At 44.3% G+C, this 24,005-nt stretch overlaps 1 protein-coding gene across 2 annotated transcripts in view; it reads left to right on the plus strand.

Annotated features, from left to right (window-relative positions):
* LOC144767993 (guanylate-binding protein 1-like) overlaps positions 1 to 14,929 on the plus strand; it is a 185,075-nt gene extending 170,146 nt beyond the window's left edge. Inside the window, exons 10-11 of one of the 2 annotated variants that reach the window (XM_078651384.1) lie at positions 12,148 to 12,545; positions 12,663 to 14,929. In XM_078651384.1, coding sequence (XP_078507510.1) covers positions 12,148 to 12,545; positions 12,663 to 12,956 — 692 coding nt within the window. In that variant the 3' untranslated portion in view covers positions 12,957 to 14,929. Of the gene's footprint in view, positions 1 to 12,147 lie in introns of both variants that reach the window. The other variant, XM_078651383.1, reaches the window with a different exon arrangement.
* The last annotated feature ends 9,076 nt before the right edge of the window (positions 14,930 to 24,005 follow it).

Consider the following 24,005-nt stretch of genomic DNA (forward strand, 5'->3'; position numbering starts at 1 on the left):
TCCGTATCTATATGGACTTTCTGTTTGGACTTGGCTTTGGCGTCAGCATAAGAATGGTCAACAGAAGTAGAGCCTGGTAATTCCGATAATGCTTGGGCGTGAGGCCATTTATGACCAGCTTCTGCCCCTGCAGCAGAAGTGGAAGCCTTGGATTTCTTCTTGGCAGCGTCTTTGCCATTGCCCTGTCTTTTGGTGAAATTCTCCAGTTGTCTTTTGATAGCACGAAGCGCCGCCGCCAAAGCCTGGTGGACGGTCTGGGGAACCGTGTTTTCAATAGCCTTGTTCACGGATGACTGCACAGATGCATCCAAGGCATCAACCAGGGTGTCCTCAATGACAGTATTAGACTGTCCCTCATAGTCATCCTCCTCATCAGGATACTGCACCCAATCCTCCATGGCGTGCAAAGGAGTGACACAAGTATCACCCAAGCGTAAGAGCACCACTGCAATAATATAGGGACATGCACACTGAACACAAATACACCAATACACGACCCCCTCAGCAAAGCTGTAATCTGCAGGCCAGTGGCCTATGCCTGAAATTCCCAGAGCGTGTGCTCACTCCAAAGGCAGAATTTTACAACCTAAATAGGCGATAACATGCAGCAACTGCTTAAACAGCTCTCAATGCGTGCAGGCAATGAAAAGGATTTCGCGCCGGTGTGCGCAGCCCAAATCATGCCCAAATCCAACCATAAAGGAGCCCAAATGCGCGCGACTTGGGCGCGCACACCAGCCGTGAGCCACTCGGCACCTAATGAGTAAACAGCGTGATCGGGCTATGAGGGACGCCCTGATGCTAGCGCTGCAGCGCTCGTGAAGGGTACAGAAGGCCTAGGAGACAAGGCTCGTGGTAAACGGAGCTACGCGAGCAACGCTCGCCCTTTAACCGCATGCGCGCTAGCGGTGTCCCGCTGCGCGCTTCATTTTAAAAAAAAACGCGTTACATGACGAGCTCAGCTCATCATCAGCGTACGAGCGCCGCCATGAGCGCCGAAGTGGTTAATTACACCGCGGTGCGCGCCGCTCGCAGCCCCCTCCGCTCGAAGGCTTTGTGATGCGGGGCGCGAGGCGGCGGAAAACAAGCTCTGAGAAAGGCACCGATTGAAGCCCCCGTCAAAAACGTCGAGGCATAAATGGCCCATATGAAACCAACAACGCGGCAATAAGCCCTATACAGTTCCCGAGAGAGGAAGGTACATGAATGGAAACACCACTAAGGTAAATCAAACAGTATTAAAACATAGCAATCATTGGCATAAATAGCAATCATTGGCATAACACATAGAGAGAAATTATGATGACTTAACTCTTGCTGTGAGAAAGAGGATGATGGGACTGTACACATGGCTCTTATGGGCTATGGAGGCGTGGCTTGGAGCAAGCATCATGGGCAATGTAGTTTCATTGAACTAATTGTGTGTTTTTATTGGCTGCTGTGATTTGCAGTAAAGTTAAGAGAAGCATAATCTGAAGCCCCCGCTCCTGTAATAGAATCCAATCCGGGGACGGCAACAGAGAAACCAAGAAATTAGGTGGGAAATACCATCTACCCACAAGGAAATGAACAGAACTGGCAAGATTGTCAAGCGCTTCCTCTTCCGGGAGGAGGTGCTTTATAGGGGTGGAGCACAGAAATATGCCTGTTCCTCATGCGGCGACCCAGGGGCTTTTGGGATCTGTAGTGCACTGGGCACCTGTTAATATCAGTTTTAGCGTCATGCACACAGAGACTGGAAGCCTGGTGAGTGAGTGTATGTTTGTGCTGTGTGTTAGCGACAGAACCCCCTCTCGACGACCCCCCACTCGGCGGTTGTCCTGGCTTACCTGAATGTATTGCATGAACGCGTTCTAACAAGGCAGAGCAGTGGAGATTCTGTACTAGCTCCCAGGTTCTATCCTCCACCCCAATCCACTAGATACTGCACCCGCCCGCTCACCAGCCGGTAGTCCAGGAGCTCCCTTACCTCGTACTCATCTCGACTATCTACCTCCAGAGGGAGGGTTGTGTCCAGTAACCTCATGCCAAACAGGTTGAGTTAAAGTTGTTAGAAGTGCCACTATGATATAAAACCCCACTCTTCTAGATATTTCACACATCAGCTGACATAGAGTCACCAATTATTCTATAATGTCAACATGGTGCGTACATCTGTGAACTTCTTTTTCAGGTGTCTTAGTTACAGTTGGACCCCTCATAGGTCAGTTTCTGGCACTGCTTCCTGCAAAGAAGGGACTTGGCAATCTTGTTTCCAACATTGGTCACTCAATCAGTGCCGGTGTGATAACCCAGACTTCTCATGAGATCATTTCCGCTGATACCACTTCCCAGCAAATGTATAAGTTCTTATTTTCTATAGGGACATTATCTCCAGTGCTCCAGCTTTAGCAACACTGCTTACTTCTGCAGTTTGCGCAACTTATTTTTCTATCAGACACACTTTACTGATGACAGTTCCTGACGTGTCAAAATATTGCCTGTCTTCCTAATCATAACTTCCTGTATCATTTGGAAAAAGTATCTGAAAAAAAGTCATTTGTCACCAATGGTAAGAAATGGGGCTTTACGTGGGATGAAAAAACTGGGGTGGGGGTGGGGGGGGGGGGGAGGTTATCTAAAGGGGCGTGCCCAATGTAATTAAGGGCGTGGCTTAAAAACACATAAGCTAAACATCTGTGCTTAGCAGACTTGTAAATTGCTGTTTCTGCCCTTGTATCCAGATATATGATACAACAAGTTACATCATACCTACAACAAGTCCGGACTATTGGCTTTGTTAATGGTTCTTAGTTGCATAAGATAAATAAGCAGTAACTATGGCTATTATATAATATTGAAAAAGCTTCCACTTAAAGCCCTGGTGACACCACGACAATGTTGCTGCTCCTGAGTTTAACAAGCATTTGCAATGCAATAGGTCTCGCATTAGGAAAGTTTGACCTATTGGTATTGTAAATGACAAATTTAGTATTTATGTGTTGGTTTTGAAACTAGCTAAATTAATAGCTTTGTCATTTACAATGCCAATTGTTTTAACTTTCGCAATTGTAATGCAATATGTGTTGTATTTACGTGACTTAGATGTATTGATATTACAAATAACAATGGCTTTTATACTTAAATAAAAGTTATTGTAATTTATAATGGCAATAGCTTAAACTTTTGTAAATAACTTTTGTGAAGATTATGTTCAGTGTATTTTATTGTGACGAAAATCGAAGAACAGAAGTGAAATATTGACATCTTTTTGTGACATTTGTAATCAAGCTTGAAACATTGAGAGAACATATTTGAACCAGTTGTTGTTGAATGGTCGCACAGATTGATGCTGTGGTGGCGCTGAGTGATGTTGTGGTGGCGACGAGTGATGCTGTGGCGTTCAGTGATGCTGTGGTAGCGCATAGTAATGTTGTGGTGCCCCTGAGTGATGCTGTGGTGGTGCTGAGTGATGCTGTGGTGATGCAATAGATAGAGTGAGTGCGATATATAGATAGAGTGAGGGCAATAGAAAGATAGAGGGAGGGTGATAGAGGGAGGGCGATAGATAGATAGATAGATAGATAGATAGATAGATAGATAGATAGATAGATAGATAGGTAGAGGGAGGGCGATAGATAGATAGAGGGAGGTTGATAGATAGAGTGAGGGAGGGAGATAGATAGATAGATAGATAGAGTGAGGGAGATAGACAGATAGATAGACAGATAGATATAGTGAGGGCGATAGACAGATTGATAGACAGATAGCTATAGTGAGGGCGACAGACAGATAGATAGATAGATAGATAGAGTGAGGGCGATAGAAAGATAGAGGGAGGGTGCTAGAGGGAGGGCGATAGATAGATAGATAGATAGATAGATAGATAGATAGATAGATAGATAGGTAGAGGGAGGGCGATAGATAGATAGAGGGAGGTTGATAGATAGAGTGAGGGAGGGAGATAGATAGATAGATAGAGTGAGGGAGATAGACAGATAGATAGACAGATAGATATAGTGAGGGCGATAGACAGATTGATGGACAGATAGCTATAGTGAGGGCGATAGACAGATAGATAGATAGATAGATAGATAGATAGATAGATAGATAGATAGATAGATAGATAGATAGATAGAGTGAGGGCGATAGATAGATAGTGAGGGATATAGATAGATAGTGAGGGCGATAGAGTGAGGGCGATAGATAGAGTGAGGGCGATAGACACACAGATAGAGTGAGGGTGATAGATTGAGTGGGAGTGATAGATAGATATATAGAGTGAGGGTGATAGATAGATAGAGGGCAATAGATAGATAGATAGATAGAGTGAGTGCAATAGATAGATAGAGTGAGTGCGATAGATAGATAGAGTGAGTGCGAAAGATAGATAGAGTGAGTGCGATAGATAGAGTGAGTGCGATAGATAGAGTGAGGGCGATAGATTGATAGAGTGAGGGCGATAGATTGATAGAGTGAAGGCGATAGATTGATAGAGTGAGGGTGATAGATTGATATAGTGAGGGCGATAGATTGCTAGTGTGAGGTCAATAAATAGATAGATACATGGATAGATGGATAGATAGATAGATAGAGTGAGGGCGATAGATAGATAGATAGAGTGAAGGCAATAGATAGATAGATGGATAGATAGATAGAGTGAGGGAGATAGATAGTTAGAGTGAGGGCAATAGATAGATAGATATATAGAGTGAGGGCGATAGACACAGTGAATGCGATAGATAGATAGATGGTTGTGTGTGTGTGGTTGTGTGTGTGGTTGTGTGTGTGTGGTTGTGTATGTGTGGTTGTGTATGTGTGGTTGTGTGTGTGTGGTTGTGTGTGTGTGGATGTGTGTGTGTGGATGTGTGTGTTGTGTTTGGGGTTGTGTGTGGGGTTGTGTGTGTGGTTGTGTGTGTTGTGTTTGGGGTTGTTTGTGTGTTGTGTTTGGGGTTGTGTGTGTGGTTGTAGGGTTGTGTGTGGTTGTGTGTGGTTGTGTGCATGTGGTTGTGTGTGCGTGTGGTTGTGTGTGTGCGGTTCTGTGTGTGTGTGTGGTTGTGTGTAGTTGTGTGTGTGGGGTTGTATCTGTGTGGGGTTGTATCTGTGTGTGGTTGTGTGTGTGGGGGTTTGTGTGTGTGTGGGGTTGTATGTGTGGGGGGTGGGGTTGTGTGTGTGGGGGGTGTTGTGTGTGTGTGGGGTTGTGTGTGGAGGGTTGTGTGTGGGGGTTGTGTGTGTGGGTTTGTGTTGGGGTTGTGTGTGTGTGGGGTTGTGTGTGTTTGTGGGGGGTTGTGTGTGTGTGGGGGGTTGTGTGTGGGGTTGTGTGTGAGTGTGAGGTTGTGTGCATGTGTGTGGGGGGGGTTGTGTGTGTGTGGGGGGGGGTTGTGTGTCTGTGGGTGTGTGGGGGGAGTGGGGGGGGGGTGTGGAGTGGAGGACAATCTGTGCACTGTCCCTTTAAAATAAGAAGAGCAAAAAATGGACAACATTATTAGCATTATATATTTGTCAGACATAATATTAAAGGCAGAAGGAACACAAATGTTACATAATTTTGTATGCAGTATATAAACATTGCACATTCCACATTTTATACATAGCAAACATGTAGAGACTGTTTGCAAGCTTTAGTGGCATAGCTGCCAAGGTTTCAGATTGCTTATGTGTGACATTTCCTTAAAATCAGTGTAATTATGAGTGACATTTAAACGACTATGAGTGACACTTTATCGCAAGCGAAATCAAGCAATGAAGATGAGGGAAACATATTCATGTCAGAAATTTCACAGATTTGAGCAACAAGAAACCCTAAGAAGATCTTAAAACTGCTGCATAGCACCTAAAATGGAAGAGCACTAACCGAAGACAGACTGCATGACTGCAGTTTGCAGTAACAGAGGGCAGGAAGGCACTACAGTGCTCACAAGATAATCTTGTTGACCTGATCATTCATGACCACACACTAGCCTAAAAGCTGATTTTATAGCATAGCTGCCAAATTTTCAGATTGCTTATGTGTGAGATTTCCATGGTTTTAGTGTACTTGTGAGTGACATTCTACTGCCCAATGGGTGGCAAAATGAATGACACTTTCTCCCCAGTAGAAATAAGCAATGAAGTCCATACTGAGAGTTAAATATCACAAATTACCACCTTTTGGGCAATGAGGAGCACTAACCAGACAATATTGTCCATTTTAACACCATTGACAGCCAATCAGAAGTAGCCTAACCCCCTCAGTGCATCCTAACTCCCTTGACCGGATCAGAAACAGCCAGGGCCAGCCCAGTGTGTTGGAACCCTGCACACTTCCAGCAGATCGACCCCTGCTCAATGCACTCTAACCCCCTTACCTCCATCAGAGTCATCCCAGCCATCTGAATTTCATTCTAGCTCATTCGTATCCACCAGAACTAGTGTGACCCTGCCCAGTGCATTCTAATCCATTTAACCCTCAACACAACAATCCTGACCCTGCCCTGTCCCATCTAGTAGCTGTTTCCCAGTTTGAATTAGTCAGCCCTGCCCGGTGCATGCAAACACCATATCTATGCAACCCAGTCAGTTTATGCAAATCTGGCCCCAGATACAGCAACTAGAACCAGACTATAGAGTTGGTACCTGGCTGTTTTTTAATCTGGCTGATTACTATCTTAATGTCTCAGCACACAAATCACCGAAAGCTGGCATTTTTTCCCTCTTATCAGTGCACATTTAAAACAGCAAACATACGAGTAAAAACACTTTAAAATGCGTGGAGGAGCTGCTTTAATGGTCCGTGACTGATAAAGTATTAAAAGGCAGAAAGTCAGTGTTAAAAAGGAATTTGTATAGAGTGTTTATCATGTCTAGGCCTTTGGAGAATCTGCAAACATTAGAAAGTGTTGGTATTATTCCCTGGGAAAGGTGGCAGCCGTACTGCCTTATCCCTCGTCACCTTATCCCATTCAACGCACAACTTACCTGTGACAAGTGCACCTCAGTTCCTACCTGCCGGATGAGCGCCAGCGTGTCCTCATTGGGCCGGGCTGGGGGCGACCAGGCAGTGCTCTTCTGTGCGGAATATTGCACAGAGAGTGAGTCCAGGCTGCCTTGCTTTAGAGCCTACAGGGATCGGTCCGTTGCTGCCAAAACAAGGCTGACACCCACCACCTCAGACCTCACACTGTGTGTGAGACCCGGGACCAGTCACCACCCGCCTCGTCCCAGAATGTGACTGCCGTAATATAAAAGAGGCAATGAGTGCATATTGTTACAGGCAGAGCAATCGTCAAGTACTCAGGCTTAGACTATTATTTTTTCTTGGTTGTAATTTTAATGGCATAAACGCTTCAAGAGTTTTGAGTAACTATTAGAACATAGCAGTGAAGGTAGTTGTGATAGCGATCTAATTAGTACAATTAATATTTGAATAAAGATCTTATCACTGATGAGGCAATCAGCATGGGTGCATTGTTCCATTGTTATTTGTTGTGTAGCAATGAGCAATTTGTTGAACATAAAATGAAGAAAAACAACATACAAAAATGAATGAAAACGTGTGTGTCCAGTTTCAACATTATTTAAAATGCACTGCTTATGCTAATTGGAAAAAAGTATATTATAAACGGAGAGTGTACAGAAGTCCGTAATATTTTTCAACTGTATGTTTTGAAAAGTCTCTACTGCAGCATTAAGCACTAGCAACTGAGTTTTTGTCAACTCTCTTGCCACAAATGATATGCCACCCAAATGCATCTATAACTCAGCCTAACCTGGACGTGTTGGGGGATGGGGGTTGGAGCAGGGCGAAGGTCTCATCTGTTGTGAAGTCATGTGGTAGATTGAGATCGCCGCGTGCACACTGCTGTCCAGACCATGAATTAAAGGTACATTTTTTTTAATATACATGATGCATGCTCGGCAATTAATTGTGTGGAAAATCAGTGGCATTAGTAGAAGACGAGTCAATCAGTACGTTTCGTACAGTGCAGAGCAGTCAAATGTTACATCATTCGTTGAGCTGTTCTCAGCCAGAGTAAGAGAGGTATCATGGTGTCTGAAGTGAAGTGTGTGGCTGCGACTCGAGTGCAGGTGTGTCATGCGTGCGTGGAAGGATAAAAGCAAAACAAACTGAGGCACATCATTTGGAGCTTTAATTCCCGCAATTGCCACTCAATGCTTTTCATTAATGCCCCTGACTCCAGAGGGCTACTACTACTACTGGCACATACTTGCTTACTTGAATGAAGATTCCTTTACAGCGACGGCCACCGGCAGCCACCGGGAGCTGCATTTCCGGCCAGGGCCAGCTGCGGGATTTACCGCAGCGCCGTGAGCTCATTGTAGCAGCCTGGCCTGGAGGTGCAACACTCAGCAAACTTGCACAGTACATAACTCAGCAGCAGCACTGCTGTACAGTGGGTCCACATGTGCTACAGTCCCGTGGGGTTTGGTCCGGTGGTGCCGCTAGCAACGCGTAAAATGATTAAAACTTTTAGCTAACACAGTCTATAATACACTTACTTGCGAGACGAGCCATTCTGTTTACGGGCCGGCCGTCTATTCCTCAGACACTTGCCTCTCCAACCACTCACTGGTATATTGGAGACGTTATGTTCAGTTGTATGAACGGTGTTGTGCGCGTGCTCCGGAAATAGAAACAGGCGCGCTATTACGCTGCCAGATGTTAACGTGAACATTTCCTGTTGTCGGAGTTTGCTGATGACGCTGTGCGCGTGCATAACGTTGTGTTTGAACGCATGGAGATATTCTGTGCATGTTGGAGGGAGCTGAGCAGCTGTGGGTGACACATATTAATAGGCAAGAGATGGCGGACGTGGCGCTCTTCCTGCTGCTACATAACGAGATTGTAACCTGTGTCTACAAGTCTGCCGAGCAGGGGGAAGTGGTAAGGATGGGGAAGGTGTACTCCCTGAAGCAGGGTATGCGAGGTGGCGGGCACGGGGGAGGGAGAAGGTGAGGCGGCAGGATGAGATGCTGGTTACGGCAGGATGCAGGAGCAAGAGGCGGTGCTTTGTGTATAAGAATGTGTATATGAAGCCGCCATTATGTGTAGTGGAGAGACTGTACCATTTCATTACGTTTGTTGTGCGATTCAACTGGGTCCCTGGCAACCGCTGCCTAAAACTGTCCAAAGGTTAGTTAGATCATCTGGAAATGCAGTGAATGATAGTTGGGGAGCTTAACAAGCATTGTTTGGCAACCTGGAAGGTGAACATGACAGAGCGTGCTGCGCATTACAAAAACGAAAGTGGAGCTTGCGATGACGTGCACATGCGCGTGTTCACAGGCGCGTACACAGACCCAAATCGGCGCGTGCCCCGGTCTCCCTTGAGAGGCATCTCGACGACAATAGGTCTCGAGAGCGAGACCTTAAAAAGAGAAGGAAAATCCAGAGAGAAAACAACTCACTTTAAAGGATTTACCTTCCCCATAAACGCTCACCTGGCATGACGTCATGCCGTAACTTCTCCACTAGTGAGAAGTGAGCAGTGTGAGCACGCGTGCGTCGATGTGCAGCTGTCACTGCAGTCTGGATAAAAATGGACCGCCTGTGCCTGGGCGCAAAACAGCCCGAAAGAGACTTGTTTCGAGGCCCCCTTTAAAAAACTGATGGTGCGCAGCACCAGTTAGACACCGCCCACTTAAAGCCCTGGTAAGAACCCTTCCTTGGTGTGAAGGGCTACCCCTCTTGTCGCTACCTCATTCATACTCAGGTGAACTGGACCTCCTGTGTACTCTCAGTCTCTTGATGCAATGTGGGCCTGCTATTTATACTACACCATGTTCAAAGTCTACCAGTTACCACTGTTTTAAGGGTCACTGTGAACTAATCTCACCTTGGCTGGATGAGAGGAAGAATGCTTATCCTTGTGAAGGTAATTTCATCATTTGTAATACGCATCCAGGAAAGGAGTGATACGTGCATAACATAGAACACATTCTTGTGCCAGCAGATCATTTTCATAGTTTATAGATCCATAAAACTAGCACCTTGTGAGAAATATTTTCCGTAAAATGGCACACTCCTGATTTTTTTCTATCACTACTCATAATTATACTCGGTGACAGGTGATCACCCTACCTCTGATGCAGTCTGTCAATTATTCTGAGTTTCTGGCATGGGTTCTGGTTGTAGGTCTGAGTTCAGCCGGCCACCAGTTAGAGTTCCACGGTGTGGTGTGCTTGCAAAAGATCACTACTTCTGTTTTGTTGGTGTTGAGCTTGAGACTGTTGGCTTTCATCCAGTTAATGATCTTGGTCATGCAGAAGGGGAACTTCTTTCTTGCTTTGGGGTGTTGTTCTAGCGAGAGATTATGTATCATCGGTGTAGGAGAGGATGTTGATGCCATGTGCGTGGATGACATTATCCGGAGCGATCATGTATGCATTGAAAAGGGTGGAGTTGAGCAATAACCCTTGAGGCTTTTCACAGAAAAGTTGTCCGGCTTCCAAGGAGTAAGATGCTAGGCTGACAGCTTGTATTATATCCGTTAAGAAGGTTAGGATCCATTGTAGAGCGTGTCCTTGGATGCCAGTCTTGCGCAGACGCCTGATGAAGATGTGAGACCATGTTAAATGTTGCAGAGATGTAAAGAAGAATGAGGGCTGCTGTGCCTCCTCTGTCAAAGATTGTGTGGGTGTGGTCTGTGGCAGCAATGAGTGCTCTTACTGTACTGTGGCTGGGGCTGACTCTGAACTGTTTGACGACGATTAGTTTGTCTAAGACCTGTGTAGAGTATGGTAGGAGGAAATGGGTATGTAGTTGGAAAGCGTGGCTGGGTCAGTGTTTGATTTCTTTAAAAGAAGCATGACAGTGGAATGTTTCTAAGTGTCCAGGAAATTGGCTGAGTCGATGGAGGCGTAGAGGTTTGGTGTTAGTGCTTTGCTGATTAGTAGGAATCCTTTGGCGAAGTTGGGTAGGGATAAAGCTCAGATGGAGCACCGAGTAGATGATCTCTGTGATAGCAGTGATTTCGAGGTTAGTGAAGACAGACCATGAGGTCAGAGTTTGTTCATCAGCCATGATGGGAAGTTCAGCTGCGACCGGTTCCTGCTTCTTTTCTGAGATGCTTTTCCAGATGCGGGCCGGTGGTTCCAATGGTGGTGTGGGATGAGTATGCTGATGCTGACAAGGGCATGGTCTGTCCAGGTCATAGTTGCTGGATTGTCAACTGTGATGATGTGATGGAATTCTTCCCATACCTAAATACAATTCCAGACAAGTCTCTAGGGAATGGAATTCTGCAGCCTTGGGGAGGAATTGACCCGGGTTGGCGTATATTGGGGTTAAAAACTAAAGTAGTTGAGTGCCATGGCCAATGCCCCTGCATGCAGGACCCAGGAATGGACTTGGGCACTGTAGGGGTACTGGACTCATGTACCTATACCCTCACCACTAGCATAGGGCACCCAGCTAGAGGGGTGACTGATTTATGCCAGGACAGTGGTTTGTGGGCATGGCACTCAGGGATGGGTGCCATGTCGACTCTTTGTTTTGTTCTGCACCAAGACACTCAGCCTGCAAAGGCAATGTGTGTGTGTCGGGGTACAGGGACTCTAAGGGTGGCACAATAAGTGCTGCAGCCCTTAGGGGCTTTCACTGGTCACAGGGCCTTGGGTACCTATGGTACCATTTACCAGGGGCTGACATGTGGCCAGAGATGCCAACTGGGTTTAGGCTTCAATGCAGTTTTAGGGAAGGAACACAGGCCCTGGGTACCTGATTGGCAGGAGCCCAGGGCACACTCAGTCAAAGCACATCAGCAATTCAGCAAAAAGTGGGGGCATACCATGCAAGAAAGAGGACACTTTCTCACAACATTTAAATCCGTATTTTACGGGGAATGAAATAGAGACTTTGATTTTTACTGTAACTGTATATTAAGAAATCAATAGTGACCTTTACCATCCATTCTTTTATAAAATACGCAAGAGACATCACATCTGCGTAAGACTCATTTGCGCTGAAGCCTGTGAGGGTGCTCTCTCTTCGTGGTATTCCAGTGCATGAAAAAGTGTGAATTGTGAATCAGTAACTCCTACTTCATGTAATGACCTGTAAAATCTTTGTTCCTTCTCAGTCTAAAAGCCTTTCAGGATGCTTAGGGCATACCAAATGTTTTTTAAAACTTGACTCACTTTCCACTGTCTTTTTCATTTCCTGAGCAGAGGAAAAGGCGAAGGCAGCTCAGCTCGAGCAGGAGAGGAAGGCAGCAGAGGAGCGAGCATTACAGAAAGAGCAGCTGCTGAAGGACCAGGAGCGAAGTCACCAGGAGAACCTTGTGAGGCTGAAGGCCAAGATGAGAGAGGACGCAGCAAAACAGAAGATGGAGGCAGAGAAGGCGTTACAGGCAGAGCAGCTGCTGAAGGACCAGATGCGCAGCCACCAGGAGCACATGGCACAGCTGCAGCGTAAGATGGAGGAGGAGACGGAGAACACCAAGAAGGCAGCGGAGAAGAAGGCGTTCCAGGCAGAGCAGCTGATGAAGGACCGAGAGCGCAGCCACCAGGAGTACGTGGCACAACTGCAGCGTAAGGTGGAGGAGGCAGAGAACATCAAGAAGGAAGCGGAGAAGAAGGCATCACAAGCAGCGCAACTGCTGGAGGAGCGGATGCGCAGCCACCAGGAGCACATGGCACAGCTGCAGCGTAAGATGGAGGAGGAGACGGAGAACACCAAGAAGGCATTGGAGAAGAAGGCATCACAAGCAGCGCAACTGCTGGAGGACCGGGAGCGCAGCCACCAGGAGAACATTGAAAAGCTGACTACCAAGATGAGAGAGGAAGCTCAAAAAGAGAGGACCCTAGAAGGCAGGATGAAGCTCCAGGAGGATCTGATAAGGCAAGGGTTTGAAGACCAGGCCCGCAGGATGGAAAGTGAGATTGAGAGCTTGAAGAAAGAGGTCCAACAGGCCCTTCGCCGGCCAGGCTTATGTGAGCTAATTAGGAGGGCCCTCTCGTACGTATTTGGCTTCTAATAATCTACACCCCAGGTCTAGTATTGCGTGGTACAAGCACAATCAAAATTGATGAAGACAGAAGTGTTTTTATTTTTGCTTTGCCATCTCAACTTGCATAGGAGGTCCACGATATCTCCCAAAATGCCACTAACTTTAATATTTCAGAATGCTACCTAAAATGTAATATTCTAGTCTTCCGGTGAAGACTCGTCTTCCCTGTCAAGTTGCAAAAATCATAGAATAAGGCCAATGATCTTTTAGTGTGGGCTGCCTGTCCTGGGGAATAAACATATTCACGGGATAATTCCAGTTGCATGTATTTTAAATTAGTTTTGTCTCGATTATGTAGTCTCACTGTCAGTTCAGTTCAGTTCAAACAAAGTTTATTTGGACTATATAGTCCTTAAACATAGCAATCTTTATAAAATACAATTCATAGAAATCACAAATTACACCATAAAACCACATCATAAGATTCACGTTAAAATTATTCATTATTAACTTCCAACCCTAAAACATCCTAAACGTGTCAAGTTTAAAACAAAATACATTATTAAGCCCATTTCAAATTACTTTTATCTTATTTTAAAACTCTCCCATAGGACACTGCTTTAAATGCATAATACTGCACTTCCAAGGTAAGAACAATAAGCCTTTTTCAACGATGAATCCTACCCATATCCTGTAGCAAGCGAGCTTGAATTTCTAGTCGCTTTTCAAAAATTCTTTTACTTTTTGTATAAACCTTCCCAAAGCACAGACTATATCTGCCCTGTTTTTTATACTATACTTGATAAAAATTGGACGTAAAATGTCTTTCCGTATATCTAAAACCATTTGGCAATCTAATAAAATGTATAGTAAATCACATGTTGTTCCCAGAGAACAGTTACATTTCCCTTTAGTATTGATCATTACTCTTTTTACTTCACGATTGGTGTAATAGGGGTTAACGCCAATTCTCAGTTTTAACACTTCTCTTCTCAGACTTCGGCATGGTAATCTATCAATGTACGGGAAGTTTGCTTCTTTTTGCCATGAAGAAGCCATACAGCATACTGATTTTTTTCTCCCTGAGGTACTCCTGGTCCTTGACTCGAGAGGTTTCTTTGCCGAGACCTAAGTTCCCTCCTTTCAGACTCAATCTGTAGGGTCAGGGGACTCATCTTAAGCCTCAACATTTTACAAGCTTTTATCAGAGTTTTTCTTACCCCTTTTGCCCATGTTAGATCACTCCTCACTATCTCGTTCCTGCACCACTGTAAGACTTTATGGTCCTCACCTAGTCCCTGGCGCTGCCAGAATCTTAATAAGGCCATGCAGACCATTATGTTCCAAGAGGTGATATCCGTTTCTAACCTCACCGCTTGCACCATTGAGGATTTGGGCAATGATAATACATTTTTTATGGCCTTCCCTCTTCTCCGTCCCATCCTGTTTTCCACTCAGGTAAAGTAGTTCAGCTCCATAAAGGAACTGCGGTGGCACCATTGCTCTATATATATTTTAACACCGGTCTGTCCGATTTTTCTCCATATACTCCACTAAACCACCAACAGAGGCTGATGTCTTTACTTTCATTGCCTCGAGGTGGGTAGACCAGTTCATATTTTTCTGAAACCACAAGCCCAAGTACCTATATTCATCTACTATTTCCAACTTTGTGGGACCCAAGTACCAACTGAACCGTATTCTCCTTCTTCCAAATCTCATGATCTTGGTTTTGTCCATGTTTACTGCAAGTTTTTTATACCCACAATATTTGTTAAAGCTGTTCAACTTTCTTTGTAGACCAATCTCTGGTCTACTATTACCAGATCATCCGCATATAAAAGGCAGGAGATATGCTTTCCATCTACATTTGGGCTGGCCCCCCTTTCTCTGCCTAAGACTAATGGTAGATCTGCAATGAATAGAGAAACGAATAGAGGGGCCAGTACACACCCCTGTCTCAGTCCATTTCCAATCTCTATTTTCTGCGACAATCCCCCACTCTATCTAAAATCACCTGCGCCCAGTTCGCAGTGTGAAGTTCTTGTATCAACCTTAATAAATCTCTTGGGATGTCATACCCAATCAACGACTCCCATAGCTTCTCTCTGTCCACTAAGTCAAATGCTGCACGGAAGTCCACGAAGCAGCAATACAGGCTTCCAGTCTGCTCAATCGACTTCCGCGCAATGGAGCAGAGCACAAAGCAGTGGTCGACCATTGAATGTCCCTCCTTAAATCCCCCTGCTCTGGAAGCACAATCTGGTTCCTTTCTGCCCACTCTTTAAGCCTTTCCAAGATTAATTTGGCAAATACTTTTTCACCTGTGTCTAAAAGATTGATTAATGTATAGTTTTTGGGTGCATTTATATCTCCTTTTTTAAGGATGGGTCTTATTATTGCACCTCTCCAATTTTCTGGTATGATACCTGTATTTAAGATTCCCAGGAACATTTTTGAAAAGAAGTCTGCCCACCACTCCGGCCTATTTTTTATAATTACTGTCGGGAGATTATCTGGGCCTGCTGCTCGGGTCAATGTTAGATTAGCTATATTTTTTTTGATCTTGCTAGCGGTAAATTGCTCCTTAACTTCCTTACTCACTCCTGGCCATACATTTGAGATTGATCCCTCATTTTCATTCCAGTTACCATAAATTACCCCCAGGTAAGTAATCCAGTCATCTTCTGGTACCACACAGTTCAAAGTGCCCAAAGATTTCCCTGAGCTTTCCTGGACCAATTTCCAAAAGCCTTTCAAATCTTTAGCTTCTATTGCCGTTAGCAATTTAACCCAGCTGCTCTCTTTGTAGGATATTTTTTTTATTTCTTATTAACATTTTATAAATTCGCCTTTGTTTCTTGAGGCTGAGAAGCAGTTCTACATTATACTTTGCTTTGAGTTTTCTTTCTCGTTGTCTGATATTTGCTTTGGCTTTGCGACATTCTTCGTCGAACCATTTCCTCTCCGTTTTTTGTGGCTGGTTTTTCCTTCCACACCCTGGTTTTCTCTCTTTTATTTCAACCCTAATACATTTCACTAGTTGTCCAATAGTATTTTCGAACCAGCCAATATCATAAGAATTCGTAACGTTATCCAACAAAAGTGTCTGCTGTAGGGCTGTTAGCTTTCCTATAAAATCCTCTGATATCCGAGTTGTAAGGGGTCGTGGATAATTGACCTGGACCTGTAACACAGTGTCTCTTTGTTTTTTCTTTATGCCAGATACTTCAATCTTGAGAGGGTAGTGATCGCTTCCTTCTGCATTTACCACCTCGAAGCGCTTAATTAGATCAAAGTTCCAGGCATGCACAAACGCATAGTCTATAGGGCAAAGTTGCTGACCTGTCTCGAAGGTGTGCTTTGCTTGTCTATCCGTGTCCACTCTACCGTTCAAGCAGACCAAACCCAGGGCGCCAAGCATTTGACCTAGAGACTCCTCATATACTGACATAACCCCCCTTGGGAATAAGGCATCCCTAATTTTATGTGAGATTAGCAATTCCTTCCACCATTGATCGATCCTACAAGGGTTTAACTTGTGGTTGAAATCGCCCAGCAAAAACATTACATCTTTTTAATAATTTTCAGAATGCTTTAACAAATCCTCATTTAATGTTTCCATTTCAGCTTTATGTGCGTTTCCGTCCCCCCTCTGAATATATACATTTACGATTATTATGCCTTCAATTCTATGGTCTGGGTTCAATAACAGTACTCTACAACCTATTGCCCATATACATTTTACCTCTAACAGTACCACCTTCCTGGCGATCTTACATGAGACCAACGTCAGTTGCCCTCCTGAGGGTCTACCAAAACAATTCTTTTTTGCTACCTTCATCTGATGGGCAAACCCCTTAATTACTAGGGTTTCGTCGCACAGCCAGGTCTCCTGCAAACAAATAATCGCATTGCTGTCGATTATCTTATTAAAGCTATCCTGGTTCGCTTTTGTAATATAACCATTTATATTCCAAGATAGTATGGTTAGGCTGTGCGACGGCCCAGGCTCCTAATCTATCTCACTCAGGCACCCGTCTCCCTCATATCTTGGGGACGCCAGAACTCTGAATCTATTTCCTGCTAGGGATCCTTCATCGTCTCTCACACTTTCCCTACCTCTTATGGTAATTTCAAGATCGTCCTTTGTTTCCCAGCAAGTATCGATCAGTCTCACCTGCCTTCGTCCTAGCCCTGCATGGTTCATTAGAAAAGATCTCTCATCCTTACTTTCAGCTTGTATTTCTGTCCTTTGAACTAGTCTGATCCCTTCCTTATATAGCTCTCGTTCCGCTTTTTTATTGAGGACTTAACTAGTCCAAAGTAAAACCTTGGTTACGTCTGTCCCCTTACTCTTCAAGGTAAAGCCTACTTCTCTAAGATCCTCTGTGCCGATATTCCATAAGCTTTTACAATTAGATAAGGAGGGAAGCAGTTGTGATCGATTTAAAGGAACTAATTTCCTCACTTTTTTCCCCCCTTCACCTCGGCCAATGGGCTCCAAAAATAACCACATGCCCTGACTGCTTTTTGACCCTGCCTCATAGGTACCCCTTATTTGATTGTGACAAAGTGACTCCTTGCCCTTCCCCATATGGCCTCTAATACGTCTTGTGCCTCCTTGCGGTGACTTCTCCAACTTCCTTTCCCTTTCCACCTTTTTTTTGCCTACTTGTTCTTTGATTATACTATTTTACCTTGTCCTATGTTTTCCTTTGCCTTTTTCTTTCCTTTCCACACCTTCTATATTACTCACATGTGTTCCTTCTCCTGAATTAATTACTTTTGGTGGCACTAACCTTACTTCTTTCCTACGGGCCCTTGATCTACTTCTATTACTTCCTTCCACAACCCCTGCTGTGATGTAACTAGGTCCTTGCTAGACTTCCTCTTCCAACTCTTTGGTCGCGGGATTCGCTGCTTATAACTCCTCGTCTCCCCCCGTTTTTTTAAGATCATTGGGTGGCGTGAGATATATACATTATGCCCTTCATCCAGCGGTGGGGCCTCTGGCGGTGCACCTTCCTGCCGAAGCATGCTCCCCTCTTCGTGGACCTCACCTACTGGTCTAACTATGGAGGGCATAAACTCCCTGATTTGTTTTGGCTCCCCAATCATGATTTTAAACTGATCCCTTTGGGTTTTTAAGACCTCATTGTTCATTACTGCTACCTCTAGCAGCCCTTGCAGAGATTTTTGTAATACTAACATTGCGTCCAGCATGGAAGAGCTAGAGAGGTACCTGTTACCTCCAAATTAAATAAAGAGGGCCCTGAGATATCATTTACTTTGTCCTGTGCATTTTCCACATCCACCTTTTTATCCATAAAACTTTTTATAAGATAAGATATTACTCTGAACCTTGTCGTCTGTTTCCGTTTCCTCGAATCCTCCCACCATCTCTCCCTCTTGTACGCTCGGAGAGGGGGAGAGATTAGGAGAGGAGGACAGCCTTGGGTCCAGATAGAGTCTGGAAATGTTAAATTGACTATGAATAGGTGAAGCTTGCTCCTGGGGTGCCACAATGGCTGGTGTTAACAAGTTCTCTACCGTGCACGGTTCTTTTCCTTTCATGCCCTTTCCTTTAAAATGTTTCCCCACAAAGTTTTTAATTGAGTTTGTAACCGAGGCTCCTGTTATAGCCCCCCCCGGTCTGCTTTGCTGCGGGGTTGTGGCCAGGGATTTGTTTTCTCTCTGTGGTGCTTTTTTAAATCCAGTGATTTCACCCTGGGGGTCTTTTTCATTTCTTTTCTCTTTCAAGGACGAGGCTCCGTCCTCTCCACCCATCGTGCTAAGGTCGGGGTTTTTTGTTTTTTTTGGGCCTTTCCGTACTTTTGTTTTACTTAGTGCCATCACCTTTTGAGTCCTTTTGCACGTTTCCTCCTGTGCTACTGGCAAAACCCTTTAACCCCTTCACTGCGGCGGCTATTCCGCCGCAGTGCTAAGGGGGCGGGGCGGAAGAGCAGCGGGCGCATGCTGGTGACGGAACCGCTCCGTCACCAGCGTCGGTTGCGCTGTGCTTATGACGGAGCGGTTCCGTCATGGCCCGCCCCGCTCAATAGAACGCTCAGCGCAGGCGCGGAATCCGCGCCGCGCAGGCGTGCCGGGCGGGCCATGACGGAACCGCTCCGTCATCAGCGCGGCCGCGGCTGATGACGGAGCGGTTCCGTCATCAGCAGGGAAGGGGTTAATACCCTTCCCATTCTTTCCCTTATTGGCTTCCACCGTAGGTTTCCAAGCTACTTCTGTTTCAATCACGTTTTTCTTTCCTGGAACCTACACCAACACCCTTTCCAATCTGCCCCAGCCCACCCTATCCCTGCACTTACCTCTGTTCCACAGCTTCGTGCTACTATCTCTCTACTGCGCCTTCCCAGCCCAATAGGTTAGCGGGTTTCCTTCACCATGCCCGAGAGGCCAAAACTGAGTCCAAATGCTGCTCTGCACAGCCCTGCACTGAGGGTGCAAGGGGCTCCCACCGGGCTCACTCTATTTACTAAGGCCAAAATTTTCCCTTAAGCGCCTTCCCTCATTGTGCTGAAATGCCTTCTCCCAGCGTTTCAGTGATTTTCAAGTGCGTCTCACACACCTTCACTCCACGCTTCAGGCGCGCTTTCCGATGCGTTTTTTCCAGGCTTCTGGCTGTGTTTTCCCCTTCAGCAGCAGTCGCGGCAGTGATGACCGGTGTCACGTGATGCTGCGATGCTGGGAGCAGGGGCGGCCTTAGGCATGTGCAAGCTGTGCACCTGCACAGGGCCACCAAACCCCAGGGGCTACCACGCCAATATATATCCTTAATATAATAATCCTCTGAGGATGGATACATATTTGCGTGGCGGCCCCTGGCAGGGTTTTGGCAGCCTCCGGCTCTGTTCCACTTCCAAACACCCTGACCCCCCCCTCTTCTCTGGCCTCGGCGCTCCGCCCCGCCTGGACCCCCTCTTCCGGGGCCCCCTACCTACGCTCCCTGCCCAGGGCCGCCATGAGCCTAGAGCCGCCCCTGCTGGGAGTAGCGTTGTAGCGTAGCTTAGCGCGGCCGGGAACAGAGGTTGATTGCTTTCACCGTACAAAAAATGCCTCACTGTCCAAAGCTTCCATCTTTCTGTTTCACAGGTTAGGTAACATGATCCTGGGAAGAATAAATGCAATCAGTTATGTGCTGCTTCATTTATTCAACTATTCAATAATCCACTTAAAATGCCTATTATACATACATCAGATAGATGTAAAAATAAAACTGCCCCATTCAAGGTGTGTGATAGCTGCTTTTATCCAAAAATTGTGAATATCCAATCTAACAAAGGTTTTGTTAATAGAGATTGGTAACTGAAAAGACAGTGGGTTCCGCCTGCTAAGATTATCCTCACGAAGCCAAGGAACCACTTAACACTCATTTCTCCCTCTACAAGATCTGAGAACAGTTGTTTGGCCTACAAATAGGACTGACCAGCCAAACTACTCCCAAATTCCTAGTACAGCGGACTCATCAATCACTGGACTAGGAACTTTGCTCTAATAAGGTGGTATGGTTAAAATCTTTGTAAACATTTGACAACTGCTAAAATTAATATGATTTACTCTTAAAAGAATATAACTTGTTGAAATGTAAATGACCAGTATTCAAATGAATATGTCATAGATTGAAATAATGAGGCTAAATGTTAAAAATAATAACATTCTATGAATGTTTGATATGCATTAATATAAATATGGCCTCTTTTAATATGAATATAACATATGATACAATTAATAGGAATGCATTGAATATTATATTATTCTTATCCAAAGAATTGACATTTTGTTTTAAAAGTAATATGATTTACACTAAAATTGATGGCAGTTTGTGAAACAAATATGGCATGCACTGAAATTAATATAACGTATAGGGAACGAATACAACATGGGTTGAATGAAATTGCCTATTTTGACACAAGTATACAATGTGTTAAAATGAATGGCATGCGCTGAAGTGAATAGGACATGTTAAATGAATATCACACATATTGAAATTATTTTGGCACTGCTGTAATTAAAATGTGGCTGGTACCAAGATAAATATGAGTTACTTTAAAATGAATGACACTCATTGAATACAATACAAAATCCTGAGAGATAAATGTCTCCTATAATGAAATGAATAAGGCATGTGTTGAAATACATATAAAGTATACCTAAATGAATGTTAAATTCTTTGAATGAATGACATTTTTTAAAATGAAAGTGACATTTTGAGATTTATATTACTTGAGCTAAAATGAATAAGACACTGTTATGTTGCTTAATTATGTGATGTTGCTTTAACTATGTTCATTCCACATTCTACTCAGAGCGTTCCTATGTGTTGTATTCTAATGTAGTCAGTTACCCCTGACTGCTAACCTGTCTGGCTGTGTACCTGCTCTGCTATTGCATTAAATCCTCTTTCCACTTATTTGATGTGTGACTCCTCAATACGACAACTGGCGACGAGGATGGGATGATTTTTTAAAGCCTGTGTACCGCTTTTAATGGTAACTCTGACCTTCCTTATGGTCGAGACGACAAGTGGAGCAGAGACGACGTTATGATATATTGACAACGCATGGAAGACACTAATTGCTTTAACGCACAACAAAGCCTGGTGAGCGACGCCTTATTTTACTAAGACTGTAATCTTTATCCTTACTTTGGATACATTGGATGCGCTTTCACACCTGCGCTCGAGCACTTACCGTTGCTCTTCAAAACGCGCTTCGAATGCGCGTGTCTTCAAGCCTGGAGGTTCTGTCTCCGACTCGCGTTGCATCCTTGTAACGTCATACGTTCGCAGAGAACGTGACGCATCACACGGTGCGTAGCGGCCATTTTGGATTGGGCAGGCCTACTCGTCACACAAAGAAAAAACGGAAGACAGTTTATTTCGTTTAATTGCCTATTTCGACACCCACAAGTCGGATTTTTATCGCGGTCACAGGTAATCGCTGTTTAACACTTCGAACTAAACTACTTGCTTAATTTGTAACACTTTCAAGAATTTCTTCAAATTCTTCACGTTTTGGTGGTGAAGACTGGACAGTGTGAAGAAGGATAGTGTATTTTCATTCACTGAACAATTCCACCATAAACAACTGTACATCTTACGGATAACTTATTTCTGCAATCTTCATTTATATTATTAACTCATTTTTTTGCATTAATTCACATCAACATGAGTCAACAAACATTTTCTTTAAGTAACCCTCAGGAATTCTGGTGTAAAGGCTCTGAACCAACGTTAAAATGGCTAGAATGGAAAGACTATTTTCTCAATTATATTGACACTGTGGATTCCGATGGTAAAATGTCTGCTGATCAAAAGAAACGTATTCTTTTACACTCATTGGGTCCAAAAGGTCTCAAATGTTATAACCAAATGAACAAGCCCATTGTAGGGGGAGGTGATAGTAATGTTTTCACAGTGGCTCTATCCAATTTAGACAAATATTTCTCTCCGAAGGTTTGTATGGGCATTACGCGTTACAAATTTTACCAAAGGAAACAATCTAAAAATGAGTCTGTGGATGACTATGTTGGTGAGTTGAGAAAAATGGGTGATGATTGCGCCTTTGGTGGTTTACTGGAAGATTTAATTCGCGACCAGGTGGTAATGCACGCTAATAATCCTGCAATTCAGGAACGTCTTTGGATGAATGGGGATGCTTGTTTAGAAGATATCCTAGCCTTAGTTCGTAAAGCTGAGTCATCCAGTAGATGTGCGAGTGCTCTAAAATCTGAAAGTGTCAGCAAAGATGTTGTGGCTAAAGTAGATGCAAGTTCAAAAAGAAGTGGTAATTTTAAACAAAAAAGCGAAACATGGGCAAAGCCTAAGTACAATAATGAATCTCCCAAATGTTATAGATGTGGGAGTTTAGAACATTTGGCGTTTGCCAAGTCATGTCCTGCAAAAAAGAGTAAATGCGGTGCTTGTGGACTGTATGGTCACTACACCAAAGCATGTAGAAGGAAGACAAAGACTGTCAAATGTATTCAAGAAGACTTAGTTTCTGATGAGAACACTTCTAGTGATGAGGACCAAGCATCTGACTGTGCTGTAGTTTTGAAAAAGAAATTACTCCTAAACATTAGGGATGGCTGTTTGCTTGTTGACAACAAACCTGAATGTTGGATACACATAGGGGGTGTACGCATCAAGGTCTATGCTGATTCTGGTTCGCCTTATACGATCATAAACGAAGATATATGGCGTAACACATTTATTGACAGAGTTGGTCCAAAACTGTCTCCTCCTGATATTGATCCTGAAGGTTATGATGGTGGCAAAATTGATATAGTTGGTTTTCGTTGGCTGAAATTTGAGTTCAAGAACCGTAGATCATATGGCAAGTTATATGTATCAAAAAAAGGTCCCTCTGTTTTAGGGTGGAAAGACCAAGGGGATTTACACATTATTCTTGACCCCAACTCTGTGGAAAAAGTTTTAGTTATGGATGAGGGCACCAAAACCGGTGAGGAACTGTTAAAAAGATTCCCTGCAGTCTTTACAAAGACAATTGGCAAATTGAAAGACTTCGAACACAAAATAATTTTGAAGGATTCTGCCACACCTAAGATCCATAAGGTTAGAAGTGTGCCAATTGCCCTAAGAAAAGACGTGGCTACGGAACTTGAGAAATTGGTCTCATCCAACATAATTGAACCGATTGAAGCGTCTGCATGGGTTTCCCCTTTGGTGGTCGTGAAACGAACCAATGGTAAATTAAGATTATGTGTGGACCTTCGCCACTTAAATGATAATATAGTGGTAGATCAATTTCCTCTGCCGAAGATCAATGAGATGTTAGCCTTGCTTGACGGGGCTAAATGGTTCACTACAATCGACTTATCATCTGCGTACCATCAGATCCCTTTGTTTAGAGACAGCAGGAAATACACTGCTTTCATAACCCCACAGGGTTGTTACCAATTTAAAAGGATGCCTTTTGGTTTGGCTTCGGCCGCAGCTGTTTTCCAGCGTTTAATGCACAGGTTGTTTTCCACTGTTAAAAACACTAAGTTTTTTCAGGATGACATCCTCATCTTTGGAAAGGAAAGGGC

The sequence above is a fragment of the Lissotriton helveticus genome, chromosome 7 (genome assembly GCF_964261635.1).
Source record: "Lissotriton helveticus chromosome 7, aLisHel1.1, whole genome shotgun sequence".
Taxonomy (NCBI): Eukaryota; Metazoa; Chordata; class Amphibia; order Caudata; family Salamandridae; genus Lissotriton; species Lissotriton helveticus.